This window comes from Lynx rufus, unplaced genomic scaffold, assembly GCF_022079265.1.
Source record: "Lynx rufus isolate CCGP_SWC_20201006 ecotype Redwood Valley unplaced genomic scaffold, mLynRuf1.p SCAF_13, whole genome shotgun sequence".
NCBI classification, from domain to species: domain Eukaryota; kingdom Metazoa; phylum Chordata; class Mammalia; order Carnivora; family Felidae; genus Lynx; species Lynx rufus.
The window spans coordinates 37,287,729-37,310,756 of record NW_025814827.1 but is presented as its reverse complement, the minus strand read 5'-3'; the positions used below and the strand labels follow the sequence as shown (position 1 = coordinate 37,310,756).

Below are 23,028 nucleotides of genomic sequence, written 5' to 3'. Positions count from 1 at the left end.
TTTGAAACAGATGACAGTTTAACCATGAAATTACCTAAATGTCAGTATCAGACAGGTGAAAGTATGCGGGTATCTGTGACCATCTCTATGAAGAAGATCTATCAGTCAATAGTGAAAAAGGAATTCTCTGGCAGTCATTCTCATGATACACCCTTAGTCAAGAACGGCCAGATCTTTCCTTAAGAACTGAGCTGAAACCATTAAGCCATGAGCATTAAGGAGATTTTTCACCTGTGGGCTTTGAGGTAGAGTTGAATCCAGGTCTTTGGGGATTAATCCACTATCCCACCACTCCTTTAGTAATTACTGCTAAAGTTTTTGCTTATCTAAAGGCACTAAGGAAGTTTGGACCTCAAGAGGTCAACATTAAACAGCCTGAGACCACAGCTTGCAGGGACTTATCTAAAAGATAAGCTGTATCTAGAGACAGATGGGAAATCTCATCTCCCTCAATGTTTACCTTGCAAGGGAAAAAGAAAGAACCTTGCATGTGCTTCAAACCCAGTAGAGAATTAACGATTCGGGACAAGGGCGGGGAGTTAGCTGCAAATCTATAATGAATGTTCAGTCAGCAATAATGATTCTGATTCATGTACAAAACATAAACAGACAAAACCAGAAACAAGGTTTTCTATTAGGATTACAATAAAACAATCAAGCAGGAAAAAAATAAGAAAACAAAATTCTTCAAAAACCAAGAAGTCTCATCTCTATTTTTGTATCTGGTTTTCTAATAATTTTGCAGATAAAACAATGATTTTCCTTGTTTCTAGAGAACAGAGGAACTAGCTGTGAGTGGCATGAATTGGACAGAGTTTCTGGGGTAAGCACTGGGGGGGGGGGTGCCACCTAGCTGACGCTCACTCTCTAATACTTGAAAAACCCAACACAATGAAAACAACAGCAGCAACAACAAAACAAATCCTTAAGATCAAGAGGTTAATAGGACCTACATTTACTCATTAACAGAGCAGATTCTCAATTAAGTAATTTTTGGAAGACTGCTCTCCAATGAATGAATGCATGAATGAATGAGTGAAGTGAATGAGGATCTCGTCTAAAGGCTATTCAAAAAGTACTTACTTCTCTGAGAGGGAATTTTTGGAATAAATTTTAAAAACACTCTCTACTGGGGGTAATAGAAGAAATGAGGAAAAAAGACTTACCAGAAAAAGCAAAGACGTGGTAAAAAAAGACCGAGAATTCAGAACCATGCTGGAGCCACCAAGACTCTTATTTTTAAGAGTAAAGAATTTAGAGAAAGTAAACGACACAATATTTGTATATTCTGTCTTTTCACCTTCCTTGTAATAGCTTCTAATAAGGACTCTGTTTACTTTTACAAGCACCTTTTTCTTTTCTGCATTCCAGAAATAAGTTGGAAGGCAATTTGAAAATTCCTTTTCATTGAATTTTTTAAAAAAATACAGCATTGTCGATCTGTGACTGGGGTTAGGAATACTTGCTGAATCTGCTGCTATACAACAATTCTGTAATATTTTCAATAACTTGTCTTCATTTTTTTCTATTTTAAAGTAAGTAAATAGCAAGCCAATATCATCCTACTTTAAAATCATGCAACCCACTGAAATATAGACTTTTCTTTCTGTGTTACTTTGAGAAACCATGTAGATCATGCCAATTGAGATGGATAAAGGACTTATTTGAGCAAACCTTGTCTCTCTTCCAAATACTGCTATAATGAAGTGCAGAAGAAGGTAGAGCCTTGCGCCGAACACAGGACTTGTCTGTGGAGTTCATTGTCCTCGTCAATGAAAGAGAGGGGCTAATTCTAAAAATCTTCAAATATCAAAAATAGTCTACATTTTTGGCCAAATTTCTTCCCATAATTAGGAACTTTTGAAAAAAAAATGGTAACTTTCACCATGAGAAATGTTATCCTCACCAAAGTTCTCATTTAAATATTTTCTTGAAGGGGCAATTTTTGGAACTGTTTCAGAAACTTCTTACACTCCTTTTTTGTTGTTTTGTGTTTTCTCTGTAGCATTGTACTTTCCTCTAAACGAGGAACTTTTTTCCCCCCTTATTGGCATTCTAACCCAGCAAAGAAATATGCATCCTGAGATAATGCTGCCAGCTTGCTATGAAAACCATATTTCATTCTTTCTTTGCAGAGCTAAAGGGAAAAGCACAAAGGAGCTGGTATAATTGAATGTAAAGGATTGCAGCAAACCTCCCCTTTGAGTCCCCCTCGCTGGCACCCCCTTCCTTTATTTCCCCCTCTACTCCTTTTGTTTACCACTTTTAAAAGGCTCTTGCTGAGTCTGAGCCTGCCTGCCTGCCCAAATTTGGCCTGAATCTCAATTTCTGGAAATGGTCCTCCCATTCCTACAGGATAGAAGGTGTCTAGAAATGCTGGTGATGTGGCAGTAGGTTGGGGGCACAGCTGTCTAGGTACGGTAAGTATCTTCCATTTTTCAGATCAGCGTGGGACTTTCACGAATCTGCTGCAGGAAGTCAAAATGGAAATTATGGTAATAATCCCTCTCACTCAAAATTGTCATGTCATGTGTCGATGCCCTGGTCACCCCGCCCCACCCCCACCCCCTTTACGTTTGCTGTAGACAGAGCAAAATAAGATCCATTTGCATTTCAAGGCCATCCCTCTGGTTAAACATTAATCATGTGTGTGCTCTCCTTTTTATGTTTTAGTCTTTCCTCCACCTCCTTTTGGTTTTCCTCTCAGAAATAATTGCAGGTCCCCAAGAAGGATGATAGGACCATGGAGACAGAGATGGGGACCTGTGCAGAGAGGGACAGAGACTGGAAGCCCCTACTGCTGGCACAAACTTAGTTCTTTCACCCTGTGAACGACTATCGGTAAGAAAATGCTCTGGTTTAGCAAAAGACCTCGCGGGGCTGGTTGGCACCACACCCCTTGGCATCTCTGCCTCCTTCCATGGTCACTGATTTTTTTTCTGGCACAGGAGGCCATCTGAAAGAGAAGTGGTTCACCTCAAGCTCACCAGAGTGGAGTTCAAAAGCATGCTTTCTTTGTATTCATTTCCTCAGCATCGGCAGAGTTTCAGCACATTAAATGCTGACAATGAATCCAGCACCTGGCAAATCTGACTTGAGACTCATGGCTTTTTATTCAGAAACATAGATGTTACTTGGAAATAATCACGGAAGACGGCAGCTATGTGTTTAACAAATGGCCGCGGTGGAAATTGCTGAGCAGAGAGAGGATGTTTAGTCCAGCAGACTTGTTCCCTTCAGGTTTATCTCAACTCCACCTCCCTGGTTTATCACTCCCTCCTTCAATCCTTTTTCTCTTGAGATAGAAGTGTCCAGCTGTCTCTGTACCTCATTTAGATTTCCTGCACCACTGGCCAATTATTCCATATGTTTACTACGAAATTATTTTACTCGATTCCCAGCTTACTCTTGATGTCCCAATACCACGATGTGTTTCCTCGTGTCTGCTCTCCTTGCTGTGGGATGACAACATAGACACCTTTGAAAGGGACTTCTCTTTGTTGTAAAGAAGTGCACCTCTTTGGCCACTTACCCAGGCTCCTACTAATTAGGCTTCACACTGGGTTGGGGGAGTCCCTGACCGAGGGCCTGAAACTGACCCCCTGGCTTGAAGCCCACCTAGAAACACTATTATTGCCCTTCATGTCTAAGCAGCAAAAAAAAAAAAAAAAAAAAAAAAAAAGCATCTGGGCACCCAAATCTATCTCAACTGAAGGATTCTGGAGGAGAAGGATTGCTTTCCTTAGGCTACCACTCTGTTCCTGTCTACATTTTAATCAGGGTTGGGAAGTTCTTCTAACAGTACTTCCTTTTCTTTTCAGAGTGCTTTTAACCTACATCATGTCTGCACACGCAAATTCTTTTGTCTCCACATCATTCCATTTCACACACAAGAAAACCAAGTCAGCTGGTGGTTAAGGAACCTCCACAAGGGGAAGGGAAGAAGGCCAGAAAGAGAAAGGGATTCCCAAGAAAGCTCTCCAGGCACAGTACTTCAGCCCTCACTTAACAAGCTCCTATATATGCTGGAAAAATTCATCAGCGTGGCCACCTTGAAAGAGGCAAAACAAAACTGTCACTTTCCCCAAGGAGATTCTACAAAGTGGATGTCTGATTATTAAAAGCTGTTGGGCCTAGAAAGATTGTTGGAAGACCACTGATGGAAAGGTGGGGCAAACAGGGTATAGATATTTAATATCTTCAGTTTGAAAGGCTGTACAAGGACATTTAATCTATCACACAAAGGAACTCTCTGAAGTACCTTCGTCTGAAAAGTTCTTTGAAATTTAAGTTTTGTGCATTTTTATTTGGGGCCCTGGAGGCAGCCTTCTATCAAGAAAATAAGTTCTTTATTCCTAGTTAACCTGTATTCTGTACATAAGTCATCCTGTGGATTTTGCTTGTTGGTACAGAAAGAGGTTATAATTACTATACAGGACATGAGTTTTTAAAATACAGTACTTCTTCCTTTTAAAATTAACCTGGAATAGGAACTTCAAAATTAACATTGTAATTCAGGTAGAGCATTGAAGAAAGTTACATGAGAACATGGAAAAGCCATGATTCTTCTCATTGTACTTTTAGATTGAGGGATTTTAACTGTCAAAGTTAAGACTTTGCCATATTTCAATGATTATTATTGTCAAAGAGGTATGATTGCACCCCAACAAATCATTCAAGCAAGAACTTCCTCATTTAAAAAAAAAAAAAAAAAAACTTTTGTCAATAATGTTGTAAGCATGCCTCCTAAGGAAATACCAGAGAGTTAATACCCAACCTTCACAGCTATTTGAAGCCACTTGCCTCCTAGGGTTCCCTAATCTTACCTCCCTGGCATCAAAGAACTCTACAAAAAAAAAAAAAAAGAAAGAAAAGAAAAGAAAAAAAACCCCAACACACACACACACACACACTAAAAGAATCATCTAAGAAACTACAAAAGTCTATCTTTAATATAGACACGATGCACATATATGAGGAGATGGCTATTAGCTGAACCCACTATAGAGATCATTTCACAGTACGTGTGAATGGAATCATCATGTTGTATGCCTTAAACTTATATGGTGGCATATGCCGATTATTTTTCAGTAAAACGGGGGACAAAAGAAAAAAGATTCTTAAAGGGCTTAGCACAGGTTAGTATATAGTGAATATTAAATAAGTGAGAGTAAAATCAATTAGGTATAATAGGCTTGTGAGCTCCATAAGGGCAAGAATTATGTCTCCTCCATCTATAAAATCACCAACTTCTAGCCCATACACATGCTCAATAAATAGAGATTACTCACAGAATGTGACTAAAAAGTGATGCACAGAAAGTTTTTTTCCCTAAAATTTTATTTCCCCTTAAAAATGTCTACTTTCCCTTGAAAAAAAATCGCCATTCTTGTTTGTAAGCTATTTAATGACTTCTTTATTGGTATCATTGTATGGAACCATATTTCTCATTTTTATGATTTATTCTTAACTATTTTAATAATAGGTGGCATCTGTTGTGTGTGCCAGCATTTCTTGAAGTCTTACAACTATATAATACATATGTGACCACTGTTCCCATTTTACAGACGAGGAGACTAAAGCTTAAAGGGGTTAAGTCCCGTGCTGAAGGTCAAACATCTGAGAGCTGGTGGAAGTAAGATTTTAACTCTACTCAGTTTGGGAGCCTGAGTGCTCACCTCCCATGCCATAGTACCATTCGAGCTTGCATCAATGATTCTGTCAAATTACCCCTCCATGTTTGCCCCTCCATTGTGAGGAGGTTATTCAGCTTGAGGGTATGCATTTTCTTTGCTGTTTTTCTCTCCTAGTGCACGTGTGCTGGCTCTTCTAACCAGCAGAGAAAACCAGTCTTACCACTTGTGATTAGCTTTAGTAGTGAGGTATATACACTGAAGATCTGGTTTTCATGGTTTAAAAGAAAAAAAAAAAAAAAGCAAGGTCTTAATTAGATGACTGATCCTTTATGTATTTCTGAGAGCTAACTGTAAGCAAAAATGACTTGGTGTCATAAACTCCACTCTTCCTGCAATCACATTTGATTTGCTTGTACCATCACTGTTCGCACACTCCCTAGTGTAAATACGTTGGAAGAGCCCATTACGATTATTTCTAACACTGGCTGCTAAGATAAAACAATCTGTAATTCCCTTAATTATCTCCTAAACTTCCTTTTGGCTTATTGGTTCTAAAATTACTGACTGATCTTAACAGGTCTGTTTTTATTGCTTCTTGCTCTTGTCAGGTGCGTGGAACCATGCTCTAGTGCTTATGACTATGGATGTAGATGTTATGTTACAGTGCTCCTTAACTACCTTGACCTCGCTTGGCCTTTCTATTTCAAGAGGTGCATGAGAAGCAGAACTAGCACAGCGAGTCAGCCATGATTTGGGGCTGTGTGTGCTTTCTATACTATTCGAATTCTTTGAGTACAAGCCTCACAGCATACAAGCCTAAAATCCTGGCCTTAATCAGAGAAGTGGGTATTACTTCCTAAGAGAGCTTACTGAGGAGGTCTGGACACTGCTCTCTGATCCCTGTGCCTTTTTTGCTGAGAGCTCTCAGGGCCTGGAGAACTAGGCCCTCATCTCTTAGGCATCACGTAGCACTTAAGGACAGTGATTATGAAGGCTTTTGAAAGGAGGTTGGACAGCTTTCTCTATTTCGAAGCTGAGTTTATGAAGGCATTGGACAGTTTCAAAATGTACTAAAGTAGCTGGTGCTCTCTTTTAAATTTCTTTTTGTAATCCCCAGAAATTTGGTCCCTCTATGAAATTCTCGCCAGGCTTTTGAGCTCTTTGCTGTACTATCCTCATGAGTCACACCTTATTATCAAAGTTACGGTAGCCGTTAACTAAGAATTGGACCTCGGGGCAGGATTATAGGGTTTTTTTTCAGAAGGAAGTGTGAAAATTAGGAAGATGGAATTATTTTGTAGAGACGTAGGTGTCAACGTTTATGCCATATTATGGAAAGTCTACTGAGCGATAAACTGTCATATCCTAACCCTGGGCATTCTGCAGCAAATACAGCTCAAATAATAGAGAAACAAGGAAACCTAAACTACCAAGCCGACAGAACTTGCACGTGCCTTCAGGCTCAATGGGATTCAGAAAATAAGGGTGCTCTTTCCAGGTTCCAACTAGGTGTCTAATTGTGAGAAACGCTCATCTTTAGAAACAGGACTTTTGCTTCTTCACTCTTGGAAGTATAATGACTACATCAAAAAGTACAGGTAATGGATGATAAGGAAGAGTACTTTCAAAAAGAACAAGATCAAATGTCAATGCCAAAAATCTGTGCAGAAATACTTCATTTCTCTCAAAAACTCCCATCACAACCTTCCTCAACTTGCCCCAAATGTACAACAATTATGATTCTAAGGCAATATTAACTGCTTATTAAGGACACTGAATATAAAAGCAGTTCAGTTTAGGAATCAGTACGTTACAAAATAACGTGCAGGGTGAATACATTTCCTATAGTTAACACACAATATATTTATTTTTACTATTTTAGACCACTGATCGCTTGTGCTGGGAACATAATGGAATATATATATTGACATATATTATATGTAGTATTGAAACTTGGAGGCTCATATCAACATATAATTCCACACACATCCCTGTCTGGGGCTTACAGCCTTCATTCTAAGTTTTTGGTCTAAAGGGTATCTTTAAATGTACATAGTTCCAATCTTTAGAAGAAAATTAAAGTGAATTCAAGTCTGTATTGTCTATCCTTTCTTTCTGCCTTTCTTTCCAGGTTAGCAGTTTATTTCTGCATTAATCACCCTGACAGAAGCAAGGCAACTCAATTTTCTGCTTCTGTAGGTAGGCACATCACTTTCTGTACAGCACTAGGCATGAAAAGGGCTGCAGCTAAGCTTTGGTTACTGGTGTAATTGAAATGCTATCCACACTATAGGGTGCATTAAAGTCAGATAACGGCAGTTCCTGTGGCCAATTTAAGTAGCTTGACTTCCCTGGGAAAAAAAAAAATTGCCTGACAGATAAGGCAGACAAACTGGCTAATTCTCCAAGCATGTCTCTCATTGTGATCCTAGAAAAATGAGAAAAAAATGAATCACAGAACCACAAAATCAATTGACCCTCGGGTAGCTCATCAGGCAGCGAGCCTGATAAACCTAAAAGCTTTGTTAATGTCTGCCTGCCTGTATCCCACAGATAGAGCACTTTGTAAATGAACCTGCTTTGATAAATATATTAAGGAAAGCTGTGAATAAAGGCAGAGACTTCTCATTTGTAAATACAACCTCTGCTACATGGAATTAGAATGATAAAATGGAGTTCCATGTAATTAAGTTTGTATAAGGCCTGAAATCCGTGCAAATACTTTCCCTGAATTTTGAAAGAGAACTGTCAGTTCAATTAATCTGAACATCACCCCAAGAATGTACTAAACAAAATTAAGCTGCTGATAAAACCTGGGCCAGTATTTTGATAAGTAATTCCTATATCATTTCTTGGCCACTGTGATCATTTTATTTAATCCTCTGCCCCTCCTTTTCCTCAGTTACCCTCTAAGCCACATACAAAGGGTGATGGTCCATGCACCACACAGGAGTAATCTGTCAAATCGCAAAGCTCAAAATAGGAAAATCTTTTTTTTTTCCCCTGTGTTAAAAAAAAATTAGGGCAAATAAATTTCTGTTAGGAAATGCTAAAAAGCCTGCATCTACTTCACCCCTCAAAGCCTAGACAACAGCAACCTTCCCAGAGCTGTTAACTCCCTGTGAGTACGGCACAAAAAATCACGGTAACTGTTTCCAATAGGAATGACCTGAACAGAATTTGTGGTTCAGTTTGAGAATTTGAGAATTTTAAAGCACTGGAGATGGGAAAAGCGAGGTGGTCAGGGAGGGAGAGAAAGGAGGAAAGGAGAGAAAGAAAGAGGAATGCATCTTACAACCACAATTTACCTAGTTACCTTTTCGTCCCCTACTTTACACACACTACTTTCACACCTCAAGGTAGAAACACAGACGTAATCCGCCTCAATTTCATTTGTTTCAGAAGCAAAGAAAAAAAAAGACAGAAAACAATTATTTAGAAATCTTACTTTACCCATGGGAGAAAGACATGGATTTTTGGGTCACTCACCAGTTGTTTACTTGGAGAATTGTAAGTCCTGTGTCTTGCGCTAACTGTTTCTTCTGCTCTTCGGAAGGGTACGGATGCTAATGAAAAAACAAATGTTTTAAAAGATGTATCAGAAGTTAAGAAAGAGTCACTTGCTTCTAAGAATGAAACCACTGTTTGTGATTTCTTTAGTCTATGGCTTGATTTTCCTAATCGAAGCTTTTTTTTTTTTTTTTTATATCGTGTGTTAGAAAAATCTAGGCAGGGACAAGGATCCAAAAACCTGCATTAGCAGCCCCCCACCCCTTGTTCCTGCCACACTTTGGAGGGTCAGCAGTGAAAAGCAAAGGGTTTCAGTCCTTCAGTTTTGTGAGTCGGTCAGGGATGGAAAGCACTGTTGGGATGGCATCAGATTTTTGGTTATCTACAATCACTGCAGACTACTCAGAGACCTAGTGTAAGGGCCATTTTACCCCACTGCCTAGAACTCCTAGGTGAAGCCCTTCTCCTGTGTTATCTTTGTGAGATGGCCAACATGATCATCATTTCCTAGTTAACCTGAGGTTATTGACAGTAGAAGTTTGGGAGGCGAGATGGTATATAATCACTACTGTTCTTAGAAGCCACGGCAACTGATCCAATTACGGCAGAGTTTACTGACGGTATTTATGTTGACTCCTCTAAAGGATAGTGAAAGATGCATTCATTTTTACTGGTTACCACTCTGCATTAACACAATGGGTCACACACAATGACCACACCTCAAAGGGAGTCAATTATGTGCAATGCTTCATATAGAAATTGTACCTTTTACCTTATAGTATGGCGAGAAGAGAATGAAGCCATAGGGTTTCAGAGCTTTTTAATTCTTTACTTCCCATCACACCTCACAGACATTTGTACTGAACCACCCTCCCCCATCATCAACCACTTGCCCCCATCGTCCTGGATTCAAGGACTGTTATTTTGGAAGCATACATTCACTTTAAGAGACACTGTACTTGCATGTGCATAATTATAAAACACGTCTCTAGAGAGGTCCCTGCTCTAAATTCCCTGGTTTTCTTAAACAGAAAAGTAAACTTTTTTTTTTTTATCCAGCACGTCAAAGTCGCTCTTAAACTAGGAAGCCTTTGATATGATTTCTCATCAACATTATTAAAGGGCGACATTAAGAACAACAGAATATTCCATTTAGAGTATTGTAATCATTCCCGCGTTTGAGAGAATGAATGTTTTTCAATCATCTAAAATTTTATTCTTCAGGTATTTCATCTTCTATAATGGTGTGCATTATCCAAAATGTGCACAATTACTTATTAGCAAACCCAAATGCCATTAGGTTAAACAAAATCCCTTGTGCAGCAAAAGGGGTTAACCAGATTTGTATTAATATAGAAGCCAGGCTTTTAATATTCTGCAAATGTTAACAAAGAAAGATGATAATGTTGAGTTAATATGGGTTAAGCATAAAATGAAAATAAATTTTTCTGATTGCGAGGTGTTGACACTTTTTTGGCTAGGGCCTCCAGCCTGTTCCTGAAAGCTGTGTAATTACAGAAGGCTTTTCCCCTCCTTCCCCCTCCTGCTTCAAGCCTACCCACATTAGTAATGACCCCTTCACTGCTTCAAAAACCACTAATGGTCTTCAGCACGGGAAAGAAAAATGAACAGGATAAATTGGAATCCACAGTCAGTAATTTGCATCCTATGAGGCTGCTTTGGCCACTCACACTCATTCCTGGCCATCAATCGTTGCCTGTCAGGTGCTGCACTCTGCCACCACGACAAATACTCCTTCTAACACTCTGATTCGTCCAAACAATGTAATTGTCCTCTATTCTCCTTTTGGTAATGGAGATAATGAATGACTACCCAAACAAGAAGGATTGCTCATCACAGACGCCTGGGTGGCTTCAAACTGGAAAAGGCCTAGGGTACAAATTTTAATTGACTGAAAACAGTGGCTGGGGGAAAATGACCAAAAACAATCCCCAGATCCTTCTTGTCATAGCATTTTTCCTACCAAACTCAAGGGAGGAGCACCTTTTGACTTTTGGTCCCTCTAAGATTTTGAACGCCTAGGTTTATAAATTACTTTCCCTATAATGAAATAGTTAATAGAAATGAATTCCACAAATAACAAAAATGAAAATAAGGACTCATCGCAAGAGTATATGGATATGCACTGGTCACGTCAACATCCAGTGTGTCGTTTCTTTATACAGTGTTTTCTTTCTGCTTGTTTAGTCTTGCTCACTGTTTGATGTGTTTGCTCAAGGCAGGTCTGACAAAACATGGGCGCTGTGGTGTGTGTGTGTGTGTGTGTGTGTGTGTGTGTGTGTGTGTGAAAGAGGGGGGGCAGAGGTGTGCATGCGCACACACACACATATATACATGTACCTATATGTACACACACACACACACACACACACACAAGATTCATATGAAATTAAGGTTTAGGATGTTAAGGAAGTAGAAGAGTAGAAAGCTGATGTTAGTAGAAAGCCAGTGCTTTGAAGTATGACTGTAAATTCTGATCAAATAACAAGAATTCTTTCCAGTGTTCTAGTAGAAATTTAGTCCAATGACCACAAAATTACATAAACAGTGCATTTTATCTTGGGAATCCCTGAGCAGTACTTTCACTATGAGAGCAGTTGCAAATTCCATCCACAATCATTAAAAAAATTGGGACCTTACCAAAATTCACCTTGCACAGATGGCTTTTTTCTTTAATTAATAGGGAAGACCATAATAACTTTAACTTATTTAAATAACGTTCTGTGGTTTCTGAACATTCGTGATTCTATGCCCCTTTTATACATGGAGTGGACTGTTTATCTGGAAGTGTTCTGGCAGTCAGCCACTATATTTCTAAAATTAAAAAAGGGACGGAAAACAATCAGCTTTCAGAGGAATTGGAACCATGGCAATGTGTTTCGGATTAATTTACAAATATATGTATATATTTTAAGTCTAACTGTAGAACTAGAGAATTTCTACTACATGGTCTATCATATGCATTCTTCTACTTTATTAGAACAGACATCATATTGAAATAATAAACATGGGAAGCCTTCACTTCTTCTTTGATGTATATTACTAAATGTCTGACTGGCTCAAATTTAAAATAAACTTTGGTATGTTTGCACTTGAAAACTGGAAGTAGACCGCAAGCAATAATTTGTTGTCAGTTTCCATATTCTTGGACTAAAGCTATAGTTTAGTCTGTTCACTGTTGGGGGCCAACCCACTCTGGTCCAGTGGCCCAGAGGTGGCTCAATTTACTTTTAAGAACACACACGGTAACATAATAGCGACGATGATGATTCCCTTCATCAAGAAAGAACCAACATAGGTCAAAGTTTTTCACTTCTCAAAATAGTTCTAAAGCCACTGTTGAATAGAAGGGAGTCACAAAGATCCCCTTACTTTGAATATCAACGGACAAGTGTTCAAAAAGGTAATAAGACATGTATGGCTCACAACTCCATGGAGATAGAGTATTCTCCATGTAGAATATTTTTAATTGCCTCTTTCTCTAAAGACTCATTTGACGTTAAGATATTATATTTATTCAAGATGCTAACCTTAGCTAGAACTTCTCTCCCTCTCTCCTTTTAGGTTAACCTGGTTTATCAAGTACATGGAAATAGATCTGCAATATCCTTAGAATACATCAGTGGAACAGATTTTGGGTGAAACCACTTAATAATCATTTTCTTTTGTGATTAACCTCTCTCCAATAATGTCCAAACTGGAAATGATTTGTCAGGAATTTTATTCTATGTTGAAAGGATTTATACCGATGTTTAAAAACACTTGAAGGGCTATTTCTAATCATCTCATGAATTAGAAGTACAGGATAAATGAAAATGGTAGTACTTAGAAGGGTAAAAAATTGGAAATAGCCTATCAACTAAACCATAGTTAAATAAAATGTGAGGTTCTCATGAAAAAGGTTTTCCCATATATGTTGAGTGAAAAAAAGCAAACTATAGAACATGTATTATCAATTTTTTGTAAAACAGACACATGAACTCATAAACCAATTGAATGTATCTGTCCTTGTAGTGAAAGATAAACATCTGGAAAATTACACAGTGATAATGGTTCATGTTAGGTAGTTTAGGAGCTAAAGGCTTTTACTTTTTGTTTACAGATACCCTATACTGTCTCCGTGTGTACCGCTTCAAACAATTTTTTTTAAATACAATAGGAACTTTAAAATTATAATTAATTTATTGTAATTTAATATACACTCTGCATTTAAAAATTTTTTTAATGTTTATTTTTGAGGGGGGAGGTGGGGGGGGAGAGAGAGAGTGAGAGAGAGAGAGGGAGGGAGGGAGGGAGGGACACACAGAATCCAAAGCAGGCTGCAGGCTCCGAGCTGTCAGCACAGAGCCTGATGTGAGGCTCAAATTCATGAACCATGAGATCATGACCTGAGCCAAAGTCAGATGCTTAACCGACTGAGCCACCTGGGTGCTCCCACTCTGCATTTTTATTAACACCATAGTAATTTAACATTTTTATTAAGCTAGCTATCATGTTACAGTAACTGGCTGACTGGATAATTTTTCAAAGCAGAACATCTCTAGGACAAGTCCTACCTCTTGAGTTACTTTCCTACCCAATGAGTTTGACTCACTTGCTGGACTCTGAGGCTTACTGATGAGCTAGCTCTTTGAAGACCCACGTCCAATTTGTCAAATTACTTGTGTGATGATGTAATGCAACCATTAAGACAAATGACAGAGTAATTTGTTGAGCAGGGTCTTAGTCTGAGCAAACACTTGGAAATTGATCATTGTGATGACTGCCTCCTTTTCCTCAATCCCCTTCAAGACACCATTTACTCTATAGAATTAATCCAGTTGACTTAGATTTTGATGATGCCACTCATATATGGAACCTTCTAAGCAATTTTCCTAAGATAAACCATAAAACTGCATTTGGGTGGATATCCGTCATTGCTCTAGTACTGTGCTTCCTGAACTAGGGTACAAGTAGACTGCCCCTGAATAAGTAAGTGCATTTTCCTGGAATGCCAAATTTGTTCAATAGCCGTGAATTTAACATCTTTTTCTTATGTAAACAAAAATTCCTCTGCTCTGACTGAAATGTATATAACAAATACAATTCTGAGGTAAAACAAGAAACAATGAAGATATTTTAAAACCCATCACATCCTCACAACTGAAAGTAATCTCCTTTCTACTACATTCATGTTGCAATTTACTTGGCATTTATAAATTTTAGCCTTTCACGGTCATGTCTTATTTATATATCTTTTCTTCATGAAGTATAACTTTCTAAGGGCAGAGCTCTGGGCTTTTTAAACTTTTGTAATTCTCCCCACCTCCACCTGAGCGTCTCTCAATATTTGTAGGAAAAATGAAAAAACAAACAAAACAGACATAAGTTCCCAGTGAAGCTGTTCTGTCACCTTGGATAAGACTGTAAAATATCTATAGAGATTATAATGGGTTGTAAAATATCTGTAGAGATTATAATAGTATAGTTTGTGATGGTTAATTCTGAATCTTAGTAATTCTCTCTCCCTCTCTCTCTCTCTCTCTCTCTCACACACACACACACACACACACCCTCAAATTGTCTGAGCTTCGAATCACTATCTCAGGAGGCAGAAAAAACCCTTCCCTCTTCCACTACCAAACTAACTTCCTGTTTCTCCCTGAAGCACTTCTATGTGAAACATGATGTACCTCTCACTTTGTGTTACTATTTGCAGATATCTGCATTTTCTGGGTGTCTTCTCCCTGTCTCCAGTTCTTGAGATCAGAACCGCAAAATAGTAGAGTAAAAAGGTCCTTTAGACAGAACTTTGGCCTGGCACCTAATTAATGTAGATGAGGAAACCAAGACTCACAGGTGTAAGTAACATATGCCAAGTCATAGAAACAGGCAGTGGTAAGAGAGGGGCTAACCACCTGCTGTCTTGACATTTGTGGCGGTCTTTCCCACTGTAACATTAAAGTTTTTCACTGAAGTATCCTTCCCCTTTATTTTGGTAATAGTAGTACCCTGATTTTTCTTTAGGCATATGTTCAGGGGTGGCCAAGCGACCAGGCTTAGTCAATCAACATAGTTAATCACTCTGGCTGCACTGAAAACGAAACCCAAGTTAGGTTAATGGGTGTGGGTTGGGCTGTCAGTCAAAGGTGTTCTCTTTTCACTGGAGTTAGTCAGTAGAATATGTGTCTGGAGTCGCTGATGCCGTTGCTGCCACCAAAATGGGAAAGCCTGACTGAGGATGAAGCCCATGGAGACTAAAGTAGAGCCAATAAAGAACAGATTCCTGACATCATTTCTGCACTTGGATACAGCTCTACCTAAAGCCAGATCCTTTTACCTTTCAGTTACCTGAGACAATAAATTAGTCCTGACTAATGCACACGGCATGACTTAGATTATCCGGAACCTTCTCAGTTTATTCTTTTACCCCCTCCAGCTAAAAATGATTACTTATTACTAAAATAAAAAGAATAAAAAACAGGGAAGGAGGAGGAAGAAGAGGAAAGCAATCAACAATTTTGCTTTCATCTAGGCCTGCAGACTGACCAAATAGGACAGAACTCTTGAGGATTTGGGAATTTAAAAAAAGTTTATCAGACTTCTGATCCCAATAAGTTAAAAAATGACCTAACTTAGAAGACAGACGTTTAAGCATGCAATGTATATAAAACCCAGAACTTTAAAAAATCTAAATGAGAAAAGTATAAGGGTGAGTTCTTACATTGTTTCTAAAATGGCCAGGGAGTAAATTTCAGTATATTTCTTGTGTAAAGTTGAAACTCTTAAGGGAAATGATAGAAATTTACTAATCCAAATACCTGAGACTCAAAAACCTTACAGGAACCAAAAGGCTGTGATGATGAAAAATGACACAATAACTTTCACATTTCATTTCAGCAAAATTCTCTGCTGCTGAAAGAGAATGCATTTCACAAAATTCCCTTCCATTCCCCATGAATATGGCATGTCCATCATGGCCAGTCTAAACACTGGATCCAGTGGAAAATCCTCTCCAGCCAGAAGTAGTCACTTTCTCTAAAAATTTCACAGTGCTTTCTCCCCTTCTCTCTTGTGTTTTTACTCCACATTGTGTTTTATGTATGTCAGTGTACTTGTGTTATATCCTTCACTGGATGGCAAATCATTTGAAGACAGAGTTCAGAATTAAAAGCACTTAGTGCAATGTTTCCCACATAATAGCTGCTCAATACATCCTTGTTTGTGATGCATTCCTTCTGAAATTTATGTTTTCTACTAGAAAGGACTGATGGTACTACGTATATGATGCATAAATACCCAGACACAAACGGGAAGATTCAGATAGACATTTAACTGTTTTACTGACACAATATTTGGATATCTGAAGACATCTACTAAATTTTTCAGTTTTCATCCAGATGTTTGGTGTCATGGACACCCAGATTTCAGATTTAAATTAGTTGGGTTTTTGTTTTTGTTTTTTTTTTTAATGCCATGTGCATATCTGGGATGAAGAAAACATGGCTATTTCAGGAGATTCATTTCCATTTGAGTTCACATAGAGGTAAATAGATTGAATAATAATAATAATAATGTTTAAAGTCAGAAACTGTTTGAGAGATTTTTAATAATAGCCAGACCCTAAGAGGTGAACCATGGTTGATATTTAGAGCCATGGTAGGAAGGTCTCATTAAAAAGAGCAAAAAAAGAAAACCACTCACCGTCCTGTAGATGAGCTAAAAGAATACTGAATGAGCCTGCTGGATTATGATTCAGAGATTTTAGGAACAGTTTTTAAATTTATTATTATCAAGATACAGATAAAATAAAACAGTGAAGGAGGAATTTCTTATGAAACCAAAGTTAATGACAGAAAGACAAAATAACCTAAGAGTCTTGGGACAAAGAAGGAACATTTTTTGCATCTTCAAGAAATGTTACATACACATATTCTAGTGGTATGGAGGGAGTTCATATGAGCATGAAATTACGTGAAGGTTAAATGCCACCAACACCCATACTACTTCTAAACTTCCAAAAAGACATAAAAAAGTATCAGGAAAACATATTATAAGACATTTGCAGGTAGGAGTCAGAGTTTTAAGCACAATGAATATCATCATTTTTCTATTGATGGAGATTTTAAAGCTGTGCGCAGCCTTGTTTTGAAAATAACGGAAATATGTTCCTAAGGCTAGAGAAAGATAATTTTTATTTAACATTTGTTAGGACGCTCCCATGAGCTGCTTGGCCATGCGTATTACACTGCCTACATGGCTGATGGGCAATCTTACCAAATGAGCCAAAGGCCACAAATAAGGCCTTGACTCATTTAACGATCATTTCACATTTCCACACTATGACCAAATTAATATTTTATGGGACTACTCAGTTCTATAGCCAGACCACTTTTCCAAAAAATTGAATTTTGTGCTTATTTATTTTATGGATCATTTGTTGAAATAGATTTCAAAACAGGTTTAGGCTATTTAGATTTTTCAGTGAACTGCAAAAGAAAAACAGACTCACAGTTTTAGAAACTAGAAAGGACAGGAGAGTCACCTCATTCAAACCTTCTTATTTTGTGTCTAACAAAACTGAGGTCAACTGAGGAGAAGGGGCCTGCCTAAACCTTGTTGTTGGCCTGGCCTCCTGCTTTTTTAAGATGTTTCCCTAGCAAGAAGAAATTTCATGCTTACATAATGTCAAAGAACATTTTATTTCTAAACATTTTTTTAATGATTATTAATTTTTGAAAGAGTGCACGCGCACACCCATGCAGACACACACAGACACACATACACACAGACACACATGTGCACAAGTAGGGGAGGGACAGGGACAGAGGGAGACATAGTATCCAAAGCAGGCCCCAGACTCTAAGCTGTCAGCACAGAGCCCAACGCAAGGCTCAAACTCATGAACTGTGAGATCATGACCTGAGCCAACGTCAGAGGCGTAACAGACTGAGCCACCCAGGTGCCCGTGGGACATCTTATTTCTACCTATGAATTGTAGATACCAATAGCCAGATTTTATACTGTAAGCTACTTAACACCCATATTCTGTATGTTTGCATATCACCCTAAATTTCCCCATTTGCCACACTACTGCCTTGCAAATACTCGCTGGTCTGTCTCTCTCAGTGGACTCGATGCTCCTTGAGAGTAGAGACAAGCGACGCACATTTTACCTCCAGAATCTAGCTCACTGCCTAGCATGCAAGAGGCATCACACACTCAATCCCTCTCTCAAAACAAAAAAACAAAAGACAAAACTAAAAAAAAAAACCTTTAAAAATTAAAAAAAAGCAACTCATTAAAAAACAAACAAAAAACTCTGCATGTTGAATTAGTCAAGTTTGAGGATGCAAACAAGTAAATTCTTTGCAACCTAAAAATGCTAGTTTGAAATGAGAGAGGTCGGTTGAGGTGAAAGCTGAGGAGCAAATGAGAAGAGAGATTTAAGGAAGGAGACACTCAAAGAGGCAAATAATACCAACATTTTATGGCCTCAAACATGAAACAGGGAAAACCAGCTCTCATTTAAATGTTTTTATTTATTTTTGAGAGGGTGGAGGGGCAAAGCGGGGGCGGGGGAGAAAGAGAGAGAGAGAGAGAGAGAGAGAGAGAGAGAGAGAGAGAGAAGATCCAAAACAAGCTCTGTGCTGTCAGCAGAGAGCCCGATGTGGGGGCTCAAACTCATGAACCGTGAGATCATGACCTGAGCCGAAGGTGGATGCTTAACTGACTGAGCCATCCAGGTGCCCCCGGCTCTTATATAAAACAGCAGTAAAATTTCTATATGTAGAGAACGGAGCAGAAATTGGCAAATTCAGATGGTGACACTAAGAAGCTGTGGAAAAGAAATAAGTCCATGGGACTTTTCATTAACATTTAGTATCTCACCTTGTTAAAAAGGCTAAGGGGTTGCTTTAAAACAAGGATCTGAAGTATTTGGCAGAGAGTTATATAATGTCTAGACAACGGAGATACTTGTATCTAATCTTATGACAACAATCCTACTTATTAACAGGTCCAGACACAGTGCCATATGAGACTGAGTTAGAAGGAAATGAAGATTAGTGATTAGTCCGTTACATTTCTTTAATAACACGAAAAAAAGTATGGATAAAAAAGTGGGGTAAAGTTTACAAGCTATGATAAATAATTCCAGTATGTTTAGTCTAATTTTATTTGCACGGCCTATGCTATAAATAATTTTGTCTGATTTACCTTAAGAATGTACTGAAAGTCCAATTTGACAAGAGAAAGCTACCAGAGACTTAAAGAGGAAGTTGTTGTTTAAAGAAACTGAGGATTATCTTTTGTTCAAAAAGGTTATTATCTCTAGAGTAAGCAATGGAAATGTTTTGGATATTATCTTCTTTGCTCATCTCAAAGTATAGGATAAGAGCATGGGGTTAATGATAAGTTAAAAAGTCATAAAAATAAGAAGAGAGTAGCTTTAAAGGAATGACTTCTTGTGATGGGCAGTAGTGGTTAAAAAGAGAACCATAGGGGCACCTGGGTGGCTCAGTCGGTTGAGTGTCCGACTTGGGCTCAGGTCATGATCTCGCGGTCTGTGAGTTCAAGCCCCGTGTCAGGCTCTGTGCTGACAGCTCGAAGCCTGGAGCCTGCTTCGGATTCTGTGTCTCTCTCTCTCTGCCCCTCCCCCGCTCATGCTCTGTCTCTGTCAAAAATAAATAAACAATAAATAAATAGATAGATAGATAGATAGATAGATAGAATGAACCCTAATAGTGACCATTTCTTATACCACATTATGGAGAAGGCTTCAATCACGGTGGCTATGAGGAATCAGAACTCCTTAATAAGAGTTAATTCTTTCATTTTACAGTTCACCAAGATAAACACACTAACGTGTTGAACACTGGCATTAGAAACTTGGTTCAGGAGTTCCAAACTGGCCTCTTTTCGTAACATATTCATGAGCATTGGATACAACTATATACGTAGCTGTATACTCTAAAAAAGGGAGGCAGGTGGGCTACAAAAAAAAAAAAAAAAAACCTTGACTTTTTTCCTGTTTAAATATAACCCCGTGTTCTTAAATGTTTTGGAATTTATGTGATTTTTGAGAACATGGGAGGAAGACCCTTATCAGTCTGTCCATGGAATATGAAAAAATCAAAGATATTACCCAAGTGTTTTCCTTAGGTACCCACTGCACTAGTAAATAAAGCAACCAACTCATACCATAATAAGAAAACTCTTAACTTGGGCCATCAAAAAAGGTCAGTTAGCAGTAATTATTTTGGAATTCCCCACAGTTTTATCTTATCAATTTGTTTTTCCTTCCCTTTTTTAAAGCAGCCTGTTTAGTGAAAGTTAACTGAATCAAGATGGAGACACAACAAAACTGAATCAAGATGGAGACACAACAAGGTACTGCCACATTTATCTGTCTTTGTGCATATACTGGCCCATTACTATTTCACCTTGACTTTATTTTTTTTAAGTTTATTTTATTTTATTTTGAGAGACAGGGAGAGAGAGAGAATAAGCAGGGGAGGAGGGGGAGGGGAGAGAGAGAGAGAGAGAGAGAGAGAGAGAGAGAGAGAGAGAGAAAAGACAGAATCCCAAATAGGCCCTGCACTGTCAGCACAGGGCCCCCCACATGGGGCTCAAACTCACACACCAGGAGATCATGACCTGAACTGAGATCAAGAGTTGGACACTTAATCTACTGAGCCACCCAGGTGCCCCTCACCTAAACTTCAAAACACACAAATACTTTAAATAAAAAGTGTTTCTAAGCAGATGAAAACAATCACTTTGTGAATTTCCAATTTGTGTTTAGAGTAAATCAACTCATCAGTAAATTAGAACACCTTTAAAATGTCTTTCAACATACTTATGAAGATGCTTCTTCTCGTAATTATAGAAGATCATCAACTAATAATCCATGTCATAACCAAACAAAATGAAGAAATATATATGTACATATGACTCTTCATGACTCTGGATATTTATTGACTAAACATTCACTCATTCAAGATAAAAGTGATTAAATATTGAAATATCAAATCATTTGATAGTATTTCACCTTTTACCACCATAATTAAGTACTATGCCGAGTAAATCCAAATGAATTAGAAACTTATGAACCAAAAGAAAATATAGACACAAAAATTAAAAGTTTTCATGGTAAAACAATGAGAATATATGCTAATATTATTTATAGCTTACTTAAATATTATACATGCCTACTTTATTCCTAACTTGGACAGTAAATTAGAAAATACTGAGAAAAGGTTACTCGTGGCTTGGGTAGCCAGGCTGACCTCAGCAGAAAGTGTTTTTCTAATTAACTCTCTACTATGTTTTTATCTGCTTATCAATTTGGATAAAAGAGGAATGGAATAATGAGGAACATATTAAAAATATGTATATGTGAAATTATTGCATTGGCTATGTATTTTTGAATCTATTAAGTGATAAGATTTTATAGAGAGCAAGAGCTTTCTTATGTTCTTATTCCTTATTCCTCTTGATATGTACCTTAGCAATTGATAACATAACTTTATAATCTCAGGAAAAAATATTTTTATTTTTGCATAAAAATATTTCTTACAAGGATTTAAGAAGCCCCCAAAAATGGCTGTCTCCATAAAAATTGGACTTTAAAAGGACAAACCATTAATGTAGCTGAATTCAACTAGTATGAACTAGTAGGGCCACCATCTGTTTTTAATGCATTGAGCATACATTCTGACTGTTGGTGACTGTTCAGTAGTTTGGATATCACCCTTGACTTTTCTACATGATGGGCAGAACCCTCTAACATTTCTGATACCTGCTTGGCATGTTGTATCTTTGGCAGATAAACTTAAGTTTGACCTATTTTCTACCATAATACAAAGAGCATAAATTTAATTTATTTTAATTTAATTTTATTATTTTTAAAGAGTATAAATATTTTAGCACAAGGTGAGTTGACCAGTTGACCCTAAGAGCATGGTAAGCTTTTCATTTGAAACAGGGTAGTTTGAGGTAAAAGGTACCTTCACTACTCGTGTGTTCTGGACTAAATCATATGCATTATTTAAATACCTAAAAAAATTAAATACTCTTATTTGAGTAATTGGAAATATACCCTCGAAGCAACATAAGCTGAGTGGGTTTAGTTTTCAAAGAAGTTAAAACACTTAAGGATTGCCACATGGCAAGAAATAAGACACAAATGGCCTTTAGATTCTAGCAGAAAATCATTAAGGAAATACAAGGTTATTATTCTTATGTATATACCATAGAAGTGTTGATTACACTTTATCTAAATACATATATTTTCTAAGAGAGAGAGAAGAGAGGGCAAGAGATAAGTAGGAGGAACCAAAAATTATCTCAAAGAGGTCAAAAGTACGGATAGAAATCACCATCCAACTTATATCTCTGTGTCCCCATATAAAATCATGACCTGGATTTGGCCTGAATATTGGAGAAAACTAGACTAACAAACTCTCCTCCTTTGAGGAGTACCAGATGAAAATCAGTGTCCATTTACCATCAAGTCTGACTTGGCAGAAACTAAAGGAAAGCCTTTTCAATGCAGGTATCTGAACATTTAAAATTTTCATACAGTATACAATACAAGAAAGAAATTCAGGGGGAAAAAGGTATAAACCACTACTTTATAAGGCCTTCATCTTTTATTCTAACCTAACCAGACAATTTTGAAATGGTCTGAGAATATACTGTTATAAAGAAGGTATAGACCTAGGTGCATTTTTATCATGATGATATTTGTACCATTCTATAAACAAGGATGGATCACTGCCAGATCCTGGATTCAATATGTAAGAGGTCAAGCAACTAAAGGGGCATCTGGGTGGCTCAGTTGGTTAAACGTCCAACTTTGGCTCAGGTCACCATCTCA

General features: G+C 37.8%; 1 protein-coding gene across 2 annotated transcripts in view; it reads right to left on the bottom strand.

Annotated features, from left to right (window-relative positions):
• The window catches only part of MEIS2 (Meis homeobox 2), a 207,183-nt gene that overhangs the window by 49,842 nt on the left and 134,313 nt on the right, over positions 1-23,028 (bottom strand). For both annotated transcript variants that reach the window (XM_047074519.1, XM_047074520.1), the window contains exon 9: positions 9,126-9,202. In XM_047074519.1, the coding sequence (XP_046930475.1) occupies positions 9,126-9,202 (77 nt within the window). The remainder of the gene's footprint in view (positions 1-9,125; positions 9,203-23,028) is intronic.